This window comes from Lytechinus pictus, chromosome 2, assembly GCF_037042905.1.
Source record: "Lytechinus pictus isolate F3 Inbred chromosome 2, Lp3.0, whole genome shotgun sequence".
NCBI lineage: Eukaryota > Metazoa > Echinodermata > Echinoidea > Temnopleuroida > Toxopneustidae > Lytechinus > Lytechinus pictus.
This window is the reverse complement of record NC_087246.1, coordinates 21,782,945-21,797,971: the sequence shown is the minus strand read 5'-3', so window position 1 is coordinate 21,797,971 and position 15,027 is coordinate 21,782,945. Positions and strand designations below refer to the sequence as shown.

The 15,027-nt window shown below is 35.9% G+C and overlaps 1 protein-coding gene across 1 annotated transcript; it reads left to right on the top strand.

Moving 5' to 3' along the window:
- Positions 1–996: 996 nt before the first annotated feature.
- LOC129254573 (sialate:O-sulfotransferase 2-like) lies at positions 997–14,126 on the top strand. The gene is made up of 5 exons (XM_054893050.2): positions 997–1,132; positions 3,510–3,687; positions 4,317–4,481; positions 6,218–6,421; positions 7,324–14,126. Exons 1-5 carry the CDS (start codon positions 1,004–1,006, stop codon positions 7,689–7,691), a joined length of 1,044 nt encoding a protein of 347 aa, XP_054749025.2. The 5' UTR covers positions 997–1,003; the 3' UTR covers positions 7,692–14,126.
- Positions 14,127–15,027: the final 901 nt, after the last annotated feature.

Below are 15,027 nucleotides of genomic sequence, written 5' to 3'. Positions count from 1 at the left end.
GGTTTATATCAATATTCATAGGAAATATGCGCATGATGGGCGTAAACCAACGTAGATATAGACGGATTGTGGTTTAGCAAGCGATATTCCAGGTTGAAGTAAATTTACAGCAAAATGGGGGAAGGGGGGGGGGGGTAGAATGTCAACCAGCGTATTCAATTAATGTCTTTATATGAATAAAGAAGCAATTTTGCTGTTGGAGCTCTGGACGTTTGCCAGAATGTTTTAGACTGTGAAATTACTCTCTATCTATTGCCCGTTTCCCCTAAATCTGTCCCATGGAATTTGTTAAGAGTAATTTAGCTCCGTTCCGACATGCCTCATGTGGGCCTCTGAAATCAGGCCACGCCAAATTATAACCGACGCAGTATAATTTTAGCAGATTTCGTTTCTTAATACGAATAATACTGGAATCTGAAATTGCACTCTGGAAATTGTTTATCAACAGCACCTATCTCGATTGCAATATGTCTCAAATAAGATGAAAAGTCAATAACATGATGATGCACAATTTTTGTGGAGGCATTTCTTTTTTTTTACACATTCGGGTACTTCTGAAAGTATACGAGCGAGTGAAGCGAGCAAGCATATTATAGTAAATTGACTTTTTTTCAAATACATTATCAATGTTCTGGATTTTGCATGCTCTCTCTGAGAAAATAATGACTACCAAAATACACTTTGCACAAGAGTCTTAGTTTTCAATTTTTGTTTAACAATAAATTTATGAGATTTATGTGGAGTTCTTCTTTTTTATTCATTTTCTTCTAATTTGACACAGAATGGCATTCAACAAAGAGCGGGGTGAAATTATTGTGTTTCAAAATGTAATGAAAAGGTCCTTAACCTAGATTCCGGCTTTTCGGGAGACAGGACGATGATAATCTTTCTTCTTTTTATTTTCGATATTCACTGTACACGTAACAAATTTATTCTTCTAAGTGAAAATATCTATTTCCATGACAATTCTTTCTTTTTTCTTTCATTCGCAGAGGAAGGTCCAATGAAGGGTTTTCGCGATGGTTATAGATGCTGTGCAGAACGACCGGCCGATTATTCTTCCTTTACCAAATACATGGATGAGAGCGATAAAATGACAACTTCGATTTGTTTATCGGTCTGTGAAAAACAAGTAAGTATTGACATGTTTCACCCAAGAAAAGTGTTGATATGAATCAAAAGAGAATTATCAAACGAGCATAACGCTGAAAACGTCATCAAAGTCGGATGTAAAATAAGAAAGTTATGACACTTTCAAGTTTCGCTCATTTTTCACAAAACAGTTATGTACAACTCAAGTTATATGCAAATGAGTGAGTCGATGATGTCCATCATTCACTATTTCTTTTGTTCTTTACAATAATGACCAACTTGACTGGACCATAAAATGTTTAAACGATTGTAATTCCACACGTTCAGCGAGGAATAAAACATTATTTCACATGAAAATGGGTAGAGAATAAAAAAACGAAAAATCATTTTTCTCGTAATAAAATACAAAAGGAATACTGAGTGAGTGATGACATCAGTTCCCTCATTTGCATATATACCGACCAGGATGTGCAGATAACTGTTTTGAGAAATTTAGTGAAACTTAAAAACGTCATAACTTTCTTATTTAACCCGATTTCGATGAAATTTTCATCATTATGCTTGTTGGATTTCTTTTTCTTTTTAGTCGAATCAATTTTTTGTTGGGGTGGACTTGTTCTGTAATTTTGAACCCATTCTTATAGCATTCCACATATTCGTCGAATTTATCATGATATTAATACTGCAGCTTTATATTTCTTTTAATACTGCATCGTTCTCGTCAACCTTCTTTGTATTTAGTGTTTAATAGATCAATTAACCCAAAGGCTGTCGGTCTCCTTGGTTATATCATAGAGAAATAACCAAAGGGGGAATTTTTCCAAGAATCGTGTCAATTTTATTGCTCTATTCAGATTTTACTATACAGATTTGTCAGAAAAGGTTGAATGAATTAGCGTTATTGTGAGGAATATTATGACCAATAAATTATGAAGGGCTTAAGCCCTATCATGCCTTTGGGTCCTTTGAGTTGGATATAATGAGCATACTTCAGTACATTGAATCTGGGTCGATCGCTACAAGGTTTGATTCTCCTCTACTCATCGAGCCTTGAATGTTTAATTTCGCTTATTGAGTTCCAAACGCTACCCACGCTGCAATTATCGCAATTTCAAGTGAACGGTTTAGAATTTTCCTCGCCTGACATTTCAATGATAAGCTCTTACCTAACAGTAGTCATGGTATAGCACTGTAACTGTGAACATTAAGACCCCCCCTCCCCTCAGGACTCTGTTAATTGATTTCTTTTGATATTTCGAACATTTTGCACACAAATACATCCACGGCTAATTTATTCTTGATGCCGTGGCAATCCTCCGTCCCTCCATACAAACCATGGCAATTTGCACAAAATATTCAACAGCCACAGTAGGCCCTACTTCTCACAGTATAGTATTCTAGAGGCGCACTCTCCATAGTTAATGGTTAGTTTTAATTTGATTAAGTAGTTGGTGTTGTTTTGTTGGTCATTCATATGTCAGCCCCCCCCCCCGTGCGCTTTGACACATCGTAATAAAGCTGTTATCATAATTATCTTGATTTTTCAAGTAATTATAAGTACCATGGAGTCTTAATGATAATGGTATGATGTAGTGAAACACAGTATATAAATAAGTAGGAGTAGTGGTAGTAGTAGTAGTATAGTAGTAGTAGTAATAGTAGTGGTAGTAGTAGTATATAGTAGTAGTAGAAGTAGTAGTAGTAGTAGTAGTAGTAGTAGTAATCATAGTAGTCGTATAGTAGTAGTAGTGGTGGTGGTGGTAGAAGTAGTAGTAGTAGTAGTAGTAGTAGTAGTAGTAGTAGTAGTAGTAGTAGTAGTAGTAGTAGTAGTAGTAGTAGTAGTAGTAGTAGTAGTAGTAGTAGTAGTAGTAGTAGTAGTAGTAGTAGTAGTAGTAGTAGTAGTAGTAGTAGTAGTAGTAGTAGTAGTAGTAGTAGTAGTAGTAGTAGTAGTAGTAGTAGTAGTAGTAGTAGTAGTAGTAGTAGTAGTAGTAGTAGTAGTAGTAGTAGTAGTAGTAGTAGTAGTAGTAGTAGTAGTAGTAGTAGTAGTAGTAGTAGTAGTAGTAGTAGTAGTAGTAGTAGTAGTAGTAGTAGTAGTAGTAGTAGTAGTAGTAGTAGTAGTGGTGGTGGTGGTAGTAGTGGTGGTAGAAGTAGTAGTAGTAGTAGTAGTAGTAGTAGTAGAAGAAGAAGAAGTAGTAATTGTGATAAAAAGTAATAATATCTTTCAACCTATCCATTAATCTTGTCATCTTGGTTGTACATCTCCGTTGATTTCTTGTATCAATTAATAAATGTTTATACAACTACGGAATATTGTTACTATTAGTTATCATTTTCTAATTTCTTCCCCTCTTTTGTTTCTTTTCTATCTCTCTATCTTGTCTCTATTTCCCAACCTCTTTCCCTGATTCTCCCCATAGTCTATGCCTCTTGCAGCACTATTTCGCGGCTCCCAGTGTCACTGCGGCTACCTCACACATAACTACACTTTACGCCATACCGTTGAGCCCAGCGAATGTCAGGAGCCGTGTGCAGGCGATTCCAGTGTGTTTTGTGGCGGGAAAAAATACTATGCAATCTACCAGACAGGAGTCGAAGGTATAATCATTTTTCATTAATCTAAACTTCTCAAGAATCAATTTACACTTAAGCCATGTTTTTATTTGTCAATTTGTTTTTTCTTTTTGTTTTCTTTGTGGAATATTTCCTGCTATTTTCATTATCATTATTGATTTGATAAGTTATTTCCCAATATATCATCAATACATGTATATCAATTCATTTATTTATTTATTCATTGATTGAGCTTGATTATTGAATAATTTAATTTCATTTGTAATCTTTGAAATTGGTGATTTATATCTGATTACTCAGTTTTTACCATAGAAAAATAATAAGACCCGTTCCTTTATTCATTTACAATTATCAATTAGTATAATCATTTATGAATCTTACTGATTATTCAGTTTATTTCTTTCGTTATGCAGTGGGAATATTCCCTTCTTTTTATTTTTCTCTTTCCATTCACCCATGGACATACTATTTGGTTGTGTATCGGGCAATCTCCGTAGGGGGATGGAAAAAAAAGAAAGAGCAAAAAAAGAATCATCAAAATCCTCTAAGGAGGAGAGGCACCATGCTCCTACCCCCGGAAGGCTGATGAGACCTATGGTATGTTGCAAATATTCAGCCTCAAGAAATACGTTTCCTTTTAATTTACCACACAGATTCAAGATGTACCAATATTGTAATGGGCAAGGAGAGGACGTTTCCACTGATAACATTAGCAAGTTTTCCAGGATCTGGGAATACTTGGGTTCGGTATCTAGTTGAGCGATCTACGGGTATCTTCACCGGGAGCTACTATGACGACGGAGACCTTTATAGGAAAGGTGTGTGGCTTAGATAGTGTGTGATGAAAATAAATGACAATCAATCTTAATTTAATATACTTCCCCCAAATCGATCATAAGTCTTGCAATTAGTTAACAATTTACCATTGATTGTGTGACTGCTTCTTCCATATCACAGGATAAATTGATATTTTTCTAGTTGGAATTTTCAAATTTGCAATTACACGGTTCCCTGTTGTAACAACAGTTGCGACTGGTCTAAAGCTTATCACTTCAAATTGTTCCCTAAAATACAATTGCAACAGTCGTAAACATGAATACGTCTTTTTGACCAAGCTGTGAGCTAACTTTTGAAGGGACAGTGCATTGTCTCCCATATAGATGAATAATTGGCATAGATGGCTTTCCATATTTGGCAGTGATTGGATCGATTGCAGGTTTGTGTATTATAAGATGATGCCTATAAGAATACCATCCTGTACCTTTTCTTTCCATTGACGCCTGTTGCCGTGGTTATCCACGCTATTTTATTCATGAGTCCACTGTTTTTATTCATGAGTCCACTCTTCAAACAGTGGACTCATGAATAAAATAGCGTATCTAACCATGGTAACAGGCGTCATTTTGGCGCACTATGACAAAAGCGCGCATCAGCATTGGACATGTTTCATACACGCGCCCGATGCGCGGTAAATTAAGCGTAATTTATACATGAAATCTGCATAAACCATGGACTCAACCGTGGGTTTTCAAAACCACCTTTGTGAATTCGGGCCAATAGTCTCTAAATACAATAGAGCCAATCTAGTCCCTATTCACAATCCTCTCGGAGTGATATTAGAGTCTAATCCCCTTGGAGTGAACTGTACATTCTTAAAGAGTGCATTATAGCTTCTTCTGGAATAAACTGTGCGTCTTCTTAGACACATTCACTCCAAAAAGAGGTAAAATCCACTCTAGAAAGATGCAAATCTCACTCGAAAATGAGTGTGCTCGTCTCCCTCTGAGAAGAGTGCGATTAGGGACCAGATTAGCTCTTTTGCATTTAGAGAGTGTATTATGATACTACTTCCACATCTACCAAAGATCCTTGCCAACCCACTCTCCCCCTCTCTCTCTCTCCCTCTCTCTCTCTCTTTCTTTCCCTATCTCCTTCTCTTTTTATCCACCCTCCTTCACCTAATGGTCGTCTCTTTTCCTCCTCCCTCCCATAGTTTATTATCCTCGTGCATAATACTATACTGTTACGTCCACCAACGATCATTGCAAACCCCTCTCTCTTTCTTTCTCTTTCGCTGTTTCTCCATCTATTCCCTCCTCCTTTCCATCCCTCTCCTTCCATCCTTCTTCTCCTCCATCTTCTCTACCTTCCTTCCCTGCTCTTCTTTCCTCTCCCTCCCATCCAATAACTTCCTCATTCCTCACAAATGTTTACTTCCATGTTTGCTTCACGCTTTCATACTAGCTTTTCTTATTTGATCTTATTTTCTAATAATTGTGGAGCACCTGGGGAGCAATTTCATGAAACAAAATGGTAGCTGACTCTTTTTATTATCTACTGCAATCATTGCATTGGCTTAGAGCAAATTTGTCAGTGAAAATTACTATTAAGATGCCTGATGAAAAATCTCCAGGAGTGGCATATCTGACAGACAGCATTAAACATGTATCTACTAATGTTATGTATTATCATATTTTTTCAATTATTATTATTGTTTTATTTTATATTCATGGAAATTGTTGTTTCAAGTGTGGAATTATTTTCTCCTCCTTAGGGTTCCTTGGTGAGAGGGAGAACTGGAGAAAAGGCAACACTATCGCCGTGAAGACACATCGCTTTGATGAAGAGCACATCTCTTCGTTTGATGGCGCTATACTGATCATCCGGAACCCGTACAAAGCCATCATCTCCGAACACAACCGGAAGTTTGGTGGCCACACGGGATTCGCCAGCGAGAAGCACTACACACAGGGGACGGGTGAGGAATTTGAAGATCCTGATTTTCCTGCGGATAGGTTGTTAAAAAGAGGTCCTGTAGAGATAAGAGTCACCACCTATGTGACAGAAAAGAATATAGGGGCAGAGGAGCAAGGAAAGAGTGATGTTGTGACGCATCCGGATCAATTAACTAAAATACCTTGAGAAAATAATGGTCCTTGGGTCATATTCATTTAATTCCCTTTTTTCCGGCTTGGACACAAAACTGATAAAGCAATGATAACTCGTAGTGATATGTTTTTATGTTTTGACACGAAAAACGAGAGAGCTCAATAAAGTCAGCGATTCCCGATTTATTATCATCTCTTCTTCAAAACGTGCTATTTTGTGTGTGAAATACACATAAAGGATATTAATATTTAAAAAAAAAGAGTTTTGTCGTATTATGGTTCAAGAAATAGCCTAGGAAAAGGCCCTAGGTTGACCATCAGGAAGATGTATTTGAAAAGAAAAGGTCGATACACTCTCATTTTGTTCAAAGTATATATAATTTTGTTCACGACATAAGCCACTGGATAAGCAATGATATACCATTGAAAGCCTCAGTTGACTTCCTCTTCATACCACTACGGTTTTGGTTCGAGTATTTTCTATCATTCCCTTCTATAATTATTTTACCAATGTCTATTGCAATCTTTATTTCAGGTGTGCCCAATTTTTTTAAAAATTGTACTTAATGTTTTCCTTTTATGGGAAGTCTCACACTCCTTCCTTCTAACGTGATATGGCCCCTTTTAAATTGCTTTTGCTTGTGAAAACTTTCTTTGAAAATAAACAATTTTTTGTGCCCCCTTCCCTTTACGGAATCTTGGATGGGCTCTTGACCTTTTGACAGTTGACATGGATTGATGATGCAATCTATCTGTGTGTTTTTTTTTTCAGAATGGATTGACTTTGTGGCCGGTAAGTCAAGGACCTGGACCAACACAGCCCTGAATTTTCTTCAATTCAGCAAGAAGATCCTTGTCATCCATTATGAGGACCTCCGGAAGGATCCGTACGACTCGCTCAACAAGATGTCCCAGTTCTTAGGCCAACCACCCAACGAGGAACGAATCCTGTGCACTCTGAGTTCACCGGACGGCAAGTTCAAGCGACGGGAGAGCACCCGACAGAAACTCAGCTTTGACCCCTACACGGACGAGATGAGAGAGATCCTCTCACTGTATATCAAGAGCGTCGATATGGCGCTGAAACTGAAAAACCAAAGTAAATTGCCAGAAGAATACAACCCCCATCTTAGATTATGATATTGAAGGGAACCAGAAAAAGGGGACCGGAAGTCGCAAGAGTTTTCACTTTAAACCACCACATGATCATGGTGATGAAGCTGAAAGAACTATAAGAATTAAATGATGGACAAAGGAACCACATGAACCACATGAGCCACATTGGGGAATATTCATAGACAATCAATAGTTTCTGGTATTTTTTTTTATCCTCTTGCTGCTCATGGAAAATGGTTGGTGATGCCATGTATACCATGTTTAAAGCATGATGATAACCCATGTTAAAAGTTTCTACTGCTTTGTGTATTCTTAAGAATTTTTTTTTACAAAGAGTTAAAGCTGACTTAGAGTCCTGGGTGAGGTGGTTTAGTGTATGACGACATTAAAATCTTAATCTCGTTGACGATTATACAAGGTTGCGCACGTGTCTCTTGAGCTTTTTCTGACCAATGAGCCGTTAGCCCAATAGGAATTTAAAGGGTGTCAAAACAGTCAAATGCCGGTTACGCCCTCTCTAGGTCTTAGACTTCTTTTTCTGCAAATTTCCGAATCACATTTACACAAATTTCGTGAATTGCTAATAAGTGATTCAAGTTCAAAAATGGGTAGTTGTCTCAAAGCAGACGTAAATGGCGTTGCCTGTATTTGCCAGCTTACACTCCCTTTAAGTGCAATTTTAAACCAAACTCAATTCTTTGTGGGGAAAAAGGCTCAGGTCTTGACGGCAGTGGGTATTGCAAACAAACATGTCTTTCTGTAGTAATTATTTATGAATTTAAAATGTTTATGAGAATCAAAGATTTTTTACTTGAAATGTTCTGTTTAATTTTGATGCAAATGAAATATTGAAGTTGATGTCAGTTTATGTTTCATTTACAATGTGTACCTACATGTATGTTTCACTATGGTATGTGATGAAAATCATTGAATTCTATTTTTATTGAATAATAAAACTTGACATAGAATCACCCAGATCTAGATTATAATAGCCTGCATGTAATTTATTTTAGTTAATTCGTTTATTTATATAAATTTGTTGTGGTCCTTGATGTCACAATTTCTCAAATAAGGATGTTTAAGTAAACATAATAAAGGCCCATTTCAATAAATTTAAGAATACAAAAATACATTTTAATGACTGTCACATAGTAAAATAACCCCAGATGTATACAAAGCAGTCCAACGAACATGGATCTGAGCTTGAAAGAATTTGCAAGCCATCCTTCGCCTTTTTCATACCTTTTAGCAATTTATTGTTGTTTATATCGGGTTCTGAGCGATATGTCGATCGAAATCACAATTTTGATATGATGTCACAACAGTTTCTTTGTTACCTTATAGGTCAATTACAGCTACTCATTTTATTTATTATCTTTCAAAGAAAATACAATCATAATCATGTGATAATCGGGGGGGGGTAGAGGAGTTTGTTTACAATTACAAATGATTTTCTAAAAATAAATGGATTATAACAAACCATATGGGGTCTTTGGTCACCATAAATTGAAATAATTATGAAGAATGGATACTAACGCCTTTGTTATCACGGAATTTGTAATAAACCCCCAAATCGATGCAGGTCATTAATGATCTTAAAATAAAAATGATCAAAACAATGGTTCATTTTTTTTACGATTGCCGAAAAATGTGTGCTTGTAGGACGGTAGGGTGCATATTAAACCAGGAAATGGAATTTCGAGTCTCAAATATGTGCCAATATTACAACACTTGAAGTTAATATCCGTATCACTTTCACTGAAAATGATATTTTTACTGGCAGATCAACTACTATGGTATTCAGCATTCAATGACAATTATCAGCTTCTTTGTCAATACATATATTATATATTTATTGCATTTTTGTGCTTTTTGAGATGGATTGTTTTTGTATATTTTGGTAATTTTGTACACTATGGTAGGCCTATCCCAACATAACTGTGTAGATCTTAGTCCTTTGAAATAGATCCAGGGTCATGCAGATTGACCCCAAAACCGGGTCTAGTGCTAGTGATGTACTCCGTTCCGGGTAACAACAACAACAACCGACCCGGAATATAGTCCGTTGTGACACATATAGGGTCATGGGAGCATTTCGTGAAAGTACATGCCAGACGTTTTATCCGGCAAGTCCTGTTTTATCCGACAGTTACCATAGTAACAGTGTTTCTCAGCCAATCAAAATCAAGGAAAATTGTGAGATGTGCAAACTTTGTCAGACGAAAATGTTGATGAAATGCTTCCCAGATCTGACCCAGAAAAGTTCACAACAAATCTTATTTCTGGTCATTTTTTTTTTACTCGGGGTGAGGTGTGGCATCAATGGACACGGTTTCGAGGTCAATCTCATCCGTATTGCTTTTAGTTACACTTTTATAGCGTATATAGGAGGTAAATTCCTCTCTCTTGTTGTTCAATCTATACACCTTACAAATATTGAAATCTGACGTGAATAATTTTTTTTTTGCTTTTCTTTTTGCTTCTTTGTCTTTAATGGCATTTGAATGATATTCTAGACTAATGATTATTGCGTAAGCATTTATTATTTTCATTTCTTTTCAGTACTTATTGCTCTAATCTCTCCTCTTCTGTTTCAGTGTTGCCAATCTAATTTCCATACAGTGTAGAAACTATACGGTATTAGGAACAACACCAGTCGTTTTTTGTGAGAGGCACGACACCCGCAGAAGTTGAAATACACCAGAGAATTTCAATGGAACACCAAATGATGTTGATATATAACAAACAGAGTAACGCCAAGAATTGTTGAACTTCCGCCATAAATTCAACATTGGTGTAAAATGCTTGGTGTGGTGTTGTCACAAACACCGTAGTTTGCTGTAGTGTTAAGACTATTTGGGCGTTGTATATGGTTTTGATGGAAGTATACTGCCAGGGAACATGGGAATGGTTCACACATTTCACCATAATCACTGCTTTGATTGTTATATTTACATTGTGTATATCATTTAATATTCCATCATAAACACTTGTGGATTGAGAACGTCGTATTCGTGCCTTTGCGAAGTATGTATGTAAGCTTTTTTCGTATGGCGAATAATGTATATAACAAAGTCACCGAATCCTCGTGGTTGTCTGAACATTCAATCACCAAAAGCCCGGCGCACACTATACGATTCGTTGTGATCAGGATTTCAAAGAAATTGTAATAACATTTGATATGAACATTCCAACCAATAAAATCTTAGCAATTAGAGTTCAGAATAGTAGTAAGACTACTGAAATAAAAATTCAGTCTAGTTTGAGCGTATGTAGGAATAAAAGCAAGTTCAATTCCAAATCGTAATGACGTCGTTATTGGCTGCGACTTGAAGCCGATTTGGAATTTACTCTGACCACAGGGCTTATACCGCAAAGTATAAATGTGATCGTATCATTCCTAGCATCATGCCAAACTTCAAATAAAATAATTTTACTTCTTGGAACTTTCACATTTAATGCAAAAAGATATTTTTTAAGCGTCGTATCGAATCGCATAGTGTGCGCTGGGTGTATAAGAAACACTTTTTAACCTTTATAACAAAACATTTTTTTGATCATCTGAAAAATCCACAGTGACACATGATGGAAACAAAGCAACATTTAGTAATCAAAATTTTTTGACAACATTGTATCAAGCAACCTGTTGGCGGTGATTGGTTTCATGCGATCAGAATGTGTTATTTTCACTAATTAATTATAAATTGCAATTATCTACTTCTATTTTGTCTTCATATTTCCTTAAGTGCTACTAGTTCATGAATGTATTCATTTTTGGTGATGCTGAATCTATCTCTGATCATAGAAATGGCAATCCAAGTTTCAACAATCAATGCTCTTGGCTAAGAAGTGTGCTTTTAATGATTTAATTATATTCCTTTGTATTTCATTTCCAGACAGAAATATCAAAGTAAGACAATATGTTCATTTCAGAATAAAGTGGTGGTATTCATTTTGTGCTTTAATTGAAATACCAATCATTGCCATGGCAATGCACAAAGATCCTGAATATATGAATTTGAAATTTGTTTACACGGAGATTAACTGAAGATTTAAATTCTGTGAACGACCCAATTACTCTGTTTTATTGTCCGTAATTAGCTCTTGTGATATTGTATGCAGCTTTTTGCTATTAACAAACTATAGATCTTTCTAAATTATATGAGTTAATGCAGAATGTCATATTCAAATAAAACTGATGTTATAAATAGAGCTTAGGGGAAATGTATTTCGATTTGAAATATATTTTTATTCACATCCAGGATAATCTAGACTATAATTACTAATTTGTTCAATCTGTGTTGTATCAAGTATTTAAAATTGAAATACAATGCGACATGTCTTCATCATGATAATGTTATAATTGCTTTTTAATCGATTGTACACACAGCAAAAAATGTGGTGTTAACCGGTGTACATAGAGCACCACACCAGTTATTTTACACCGGTGTTAAATTGGTGGTGTTAGTTTTACAACTATAGGTGTTATTACAACACCTATGGTTGTTACATTTACACTCTTTGGTGTTATGTTCAATCTCTAGGGTGTTATTTTAACACCTCAGGGTGTGGTCCTCTATTAACACCAATTGGTGTCAGTTTTAACACCACAGTTTTTACAGTGCATGATGTATGCAATTATGTATATTTTTTAATCAGTTGACGAGATTCGGGATCTTGTCGTCTTGTCTTCTTGTCCTCATCACGGTGACTTGGCGAGATTCAGGATCTTGTCTTCTTGTCCTCGTCACGGTGACCTGGCGAGATTCAGGATCTTGTTGTCTTTTCTTCTTGTCCTCATCGAGTTGACTTGACGAGATTCTAGACGTTGTCTTCTTGTCCTTGTCACGGTAACTTGCCAAGATCCAGGAACTTTTTTTTCCTGACGAAGTCGACTTTTGACACGATCTAGGATCCTGTATTATCGTCTTTCGTCCTCATCAAGTTGCATTGACGGACAAGATCCGGGATTTTGTCTTAACTGCTTTGAAAATTAATAATGATATCTTGCTGAATAATCTCGTTATTTCATTGCATGTGGAAACGTCTTCAAAACGGTAATTCACCACTGTATGTCTTAGCGATCTGTTTTATTTTATTTTTCACTTAAAGATGTTCAATCTAATTGTCATTCTGTTTGCGTAATATTCTTTAAACATAATTATTTTCATGTCATGTTTTGGGGTTTTCTCTGTGAAATGGTTTTCTGTACCAAAGACCTGTTTGGTGCATTTAAATTATTCGTTTGCTGTTATTGTACTTTTCAACTTCCTAGCATTCTATATGGATTTGTCATGCAATTTTCTCTATACCTTTGGTTACGGGTCTTACTATGATTTCATTCCACTTATATTGTCTTTAAACTTGTTTTCTTTAAAAGATTTGTTTTGAATTCTAACGATAGTCGTAGCATCACTGTGCTGTCTATTACTAAAGACGCAGTTTTGTTGTTCCATGATTATTACTATAATTCCTATAAACTGTTAGAAAATTAATCCTTAAAATAAAAGAAGTTCCTGCAGCAGAGTCTCGAGAACACCTGTAATCTTACCAGATTGCTTAATCTTACAGGAAATTGGTATTTGGTGTATGGAATCTTACAAATTTCCTTAAATAAAACAGCCTTTTCCCCTTTTAAACAGACCTGTTCTGTTAAATTGCAGAAAACTTTCTGTTTTATGAATTTACAGAATGATTCTGTTATTGCTTTCTGCAAAATCTTCTTTTTTTCTCTCTCTGTAAAATAAGGTTTTTTTAACAGTGTAGAAGATAGGTCTAAATAACCTTGTTTTGGGGAAAGTGACTTGTGTCCGACTAAAAAACACATTTGATCATTTATTTATTTGATCATTATTGGTTGTGCCGGAATTTTATTTGATTTAAGACCATTTTTAAGGAGGGGGGGGGGGGGAGGGGTCGGACACGTAGAGAGTGGAATGACAGGTAGTGATCCTTTCCAATTTGTTGTTTAATTTCAGTTTTACCGGGGTGGCTTCCATGGTCATCATTGATTTCATTCAATCATCTTAATACTTAATATAAACCTTTTTCCGACTTCAGATGGTTTATCGTAAAGGCATGCACATTTTGTTGAAATGGCAGGAAAGTGATATACCAATGGGTTTACTTAATATTGAAGCCGCCCTTTTTAAATGGCTCCCAAAGGTAAGTGCTATCCCTGTACAATATGGACAACATACGTGAAGGATAATGATAGAGGAAGTCCTTTCACTTGAAAACGTGCAATCGTCAAAGAAGTATTTTGTTCTTTATTATTGTTATCATTCATTATGATTATGATTAATATTTTTGTACTCATTCTTTCATTCCTATATTATGTGGTTTTAGTCATTATCTACGATACAATTATGTGTCTTCAGGTGTACCGATTCAGAACCAAAGTGTGTGATTTAGAATTATTCTTCTGTAATAAAATATACTAAGAAAATAAAGATTAAATTCATGCGCTCGAGTGTTATTTTATCAACAAAATAAGATTTTACATTTTAATTTGGGAAAAGATTAATGAGAAAAGAGACGATGATGCAGGATCAGATGAGACGCAAGAAGAAGAAGAAGAAGGAAGAAGAAGAAGAAGAAGAAGGAGAAGAAGAAAAAGAAAAAGAAGAAGAAAAGAAGATGGAGGAGGAGGAGGAGAATGCGAAGGAAAGATAGAATGAATAGGAGAAGGAAATGAAGAGTAAAACGAAAAGTGTGGGAGAAGCAATCTGGCATTGTCAAATGCATAGGTTGTGGAACGTTTGCGCGACAATTTTTGCGTTTTAGGATCCAAAATTTAGCAAATGTAAGCATTCTAACGACTTAGAAAGATAAATTCACTAACATGACTCAATCAATTATTGACGATGAAAAAAGAATATCCTGCCTCGAAAAGTAGAGGGGGCTGCGGGTGATTATAGGCTATATACAGGTCATCCTTCTCTCCGAAAAGCGTGGGGGTAGGCCTATATCTGCCCGTCTCCGGGACATATGCCATTGTATTATAGCTACTACTTTGGACCGGATAGTCTTGGACTAATAAACCAACCGGGTCCACCAATATACTGATTTGCACAAGAATGTAAAGATTTGGAGTTTTATCGCGCTACTATTGGATACAAGAGTCAATCTTATGACAAGGTTTTTAAGGCATAGCGACCTCAACGTTACAGTCTGACGCATAACACTGAAAATTCGACCCGCCAAAATAATGAAATAAAATCAGGTAAATTAAAAGTATGATAACAAAGATACTTTGATCATAACTTCATAAACGTGGGGGAAGAAGTGAATAGAGTTGCAATAATCTAACAAACAAGCAAACAACAACAAGAGCACATTAATCATAACCATTATTTCA

Excerpts from the sequence above, each read along its gene's own strand:
- LOC129254573 (XM_054893050.2), top strand. The coding sequence starts at position 1,004 with ATGAAGGGTTTTCGCGATGGTTATAGATGCTGTGCAGAACGACCGGCC. Across the intron at positions 1,133-3,509 it reads TATCGGTCTGTGAAAAACAA|TCTATGCCTCTTGCAGCACT; the intron begins GTAAGTATTGAC and ends TTCTCCCCATAG. Across the intron at positions 3,688-4,316 it reads CTACCAGACAGGAGTCGAAG|ATTCAAGATGTACCAATATT; the intron begins GTATAATCATTT and ends TTTACCACACAG.